The 1,662-nt window shown below is 38.5% G+C and overlaps 1 protein-coding gene across 1 annotated transcript in view; it reads left to right on the forward strand.

Moving 5' to 3' along the window:
- The window catches only part of sirt2 (sirtuin 2 (silent mating type information regulation 2, homolog) 2 (S. cerevisiae)), a 20,689-nt gene that overhangs the window by 4,265 nt on the left and 14,762 nt on the right, over positions 1-1,662 (forward strand). The window contains exons 9-12 of the mRNA XM_014014995.1: positions 55-184; positions 262-321; positions 889-944; positions 1,037-1,113. Coding sequence (XP_013870449.1) covers positions 55-184; positions 262-321; positions 889-944; positions 1,037-1,113 — 323 coding nt within the window. The remainder of the gene's footprint in view (positions 1-54; positions 185-261; positions 322-888; positions 945-1,036; positions 1,114-1,662) is intronic.

Raw genomic sequence — 1,662 nt, forward strand, 5'->3', positions numbered from 1 at the left:
GTGTGTGTGTGTGTGTGTGTGTGTGTGTGTGTGTGTGTGTGTGTGTTCATGCAGAACATTGACACTCTGGAGCGAGCAGCCGGGCTGGACGGGAACGACCTGATCGAGGCTCACGGAACGTTCCACACTTCACACTGCGTCAGTTCCTTCTGCCGCTCAGAGTACACCCTGGGCTGGATGAAAGGTGCTTTTAGTTTTTGATGGGGAACAATATTCAATTCTGATTTTAAACTGTTTGAATTTTGTCTTTCTGCTCTGCAGAAAAAATCTTCTCAGATGAAATTCCCAAATGTGACAAGTGCAGCAGTTTGGTCAAACCAGGTCAGCATCATTACATGTGTTTGTAACCTTAAAGTGCCCGTGACATCAGACTTTTCAAATACTTATGAGTGCGTTTTTTGAAAGATAAGACTGATAATATATTTCAAAAACAAATTCATGCCCATGAGATGAACAGGTGTTGAGATGTTTGCATGTGAAGTAACAGGAAGTGATGTCAAAGTGGAATGTCAGCATGTAAACAGAGCTTTGCTACAATGACTAAAACCACAGACTGTAGAGAATCTGATTTTTCTGAGACATTATCAAAGAGAAATGAAGAAGAGTAAAACTTCAAATATTAATGTTTCAATAAACAAAGACCAGAGAGTTCATTTTTTAAAGAGTTCCTCTTTGATGTCACTTCCTGTTTCACTTTGGTTGAGTCAAGTTCAAAAGAAAGGTTGCCAGTTATGTGGAAAATGGGTAAAATCCTGTGTATTGTGTCGTGTTTCTTAAATGCAAACGTTTTCTTTGACATTTTGAAGGATATGCTTGTCACAGGCACTTTAAAGTCAGGAAGGCCACATCGTCCATCATGGTTCTGTTTGTTTTTGTCTCCTGGCTCAGATATTGTCTTTTTTGGAGAGAGTCTGCCTGCCCGTGTCTTCTCTACAGTGAAGAAGGTGAACTCACTGTGGTAGTTTAAATAAAGTATAAAGTAACTACTTTGTGAAAACAAAAACCAAATATAATACTAATTTTGTTTTCCTGACAGGATTTTCCTCGTTGTGACCTTCTCATCATCATGGGGACATCTCTGCAGGTTCAGCCATTTGCAAGTTTAATCAGCAGGTAGAGCAGATCAAGTTTAACCTGCTAATTATAACTAACAAATCACGCTAAATACTTAAAGGAGACATGTCATGCTAAACGCACTTTTTTTGCATTTATAAACATTTTTGTGCAATTATAGTGTCTAGGAGTGTAGAAAACTTTTATTTATTCTGTCCAGTTACTGCAAAGATATTTTTATATTTTTTTATGGGTCAAATTTTTCAGTTTGTTCAAAATCTGCTGTTGCTTATTTCGTTTCATTGTTTATTTCGTCACACTTTTTTCTGCGGAACTACCATTTATGGTAATGTATTTCCGGCCAACTGGATTTCATAGTCCGCCATTTTTTTCCTCGCTGTGTGATTTTGTAGTTTATAGCGTCATGCCGAATATGCAAGTTCAGGAGTCAAAATGTTCGGTTCTGGGGTGTGTAAACCCACATTATTATCTACATAGACTACCAGCGTCAGAGCAGAGCTTCTTCAAAGTGCCTGGTTAAGTTTCATTTTTCAAGGAAATGGACCCACAACAGGGCGGAAAATGCTTGCGGACAACACAGGATGAATG

The sequence above is a fragment of the Austrofundulus limnaeus genome, unplaced genomic scaffold (assembly GCF_001266775.1).
Source record: "Austrofundulus limnaeus strain Quisiro unplaced genomic scaffold, Austrofundulus_limnaeus-1.0 Scaffold121, whole genome shotgun sequence".
In the NCBI taxonomy this organism is placed as follows: domain Eukaryota; kingdom Metazoa; phylum Chordata; class Actinopteri; order Cyprinodontiformes; family Rivulidae; genus Austrofundulus; species Austrofundulus limnaeus.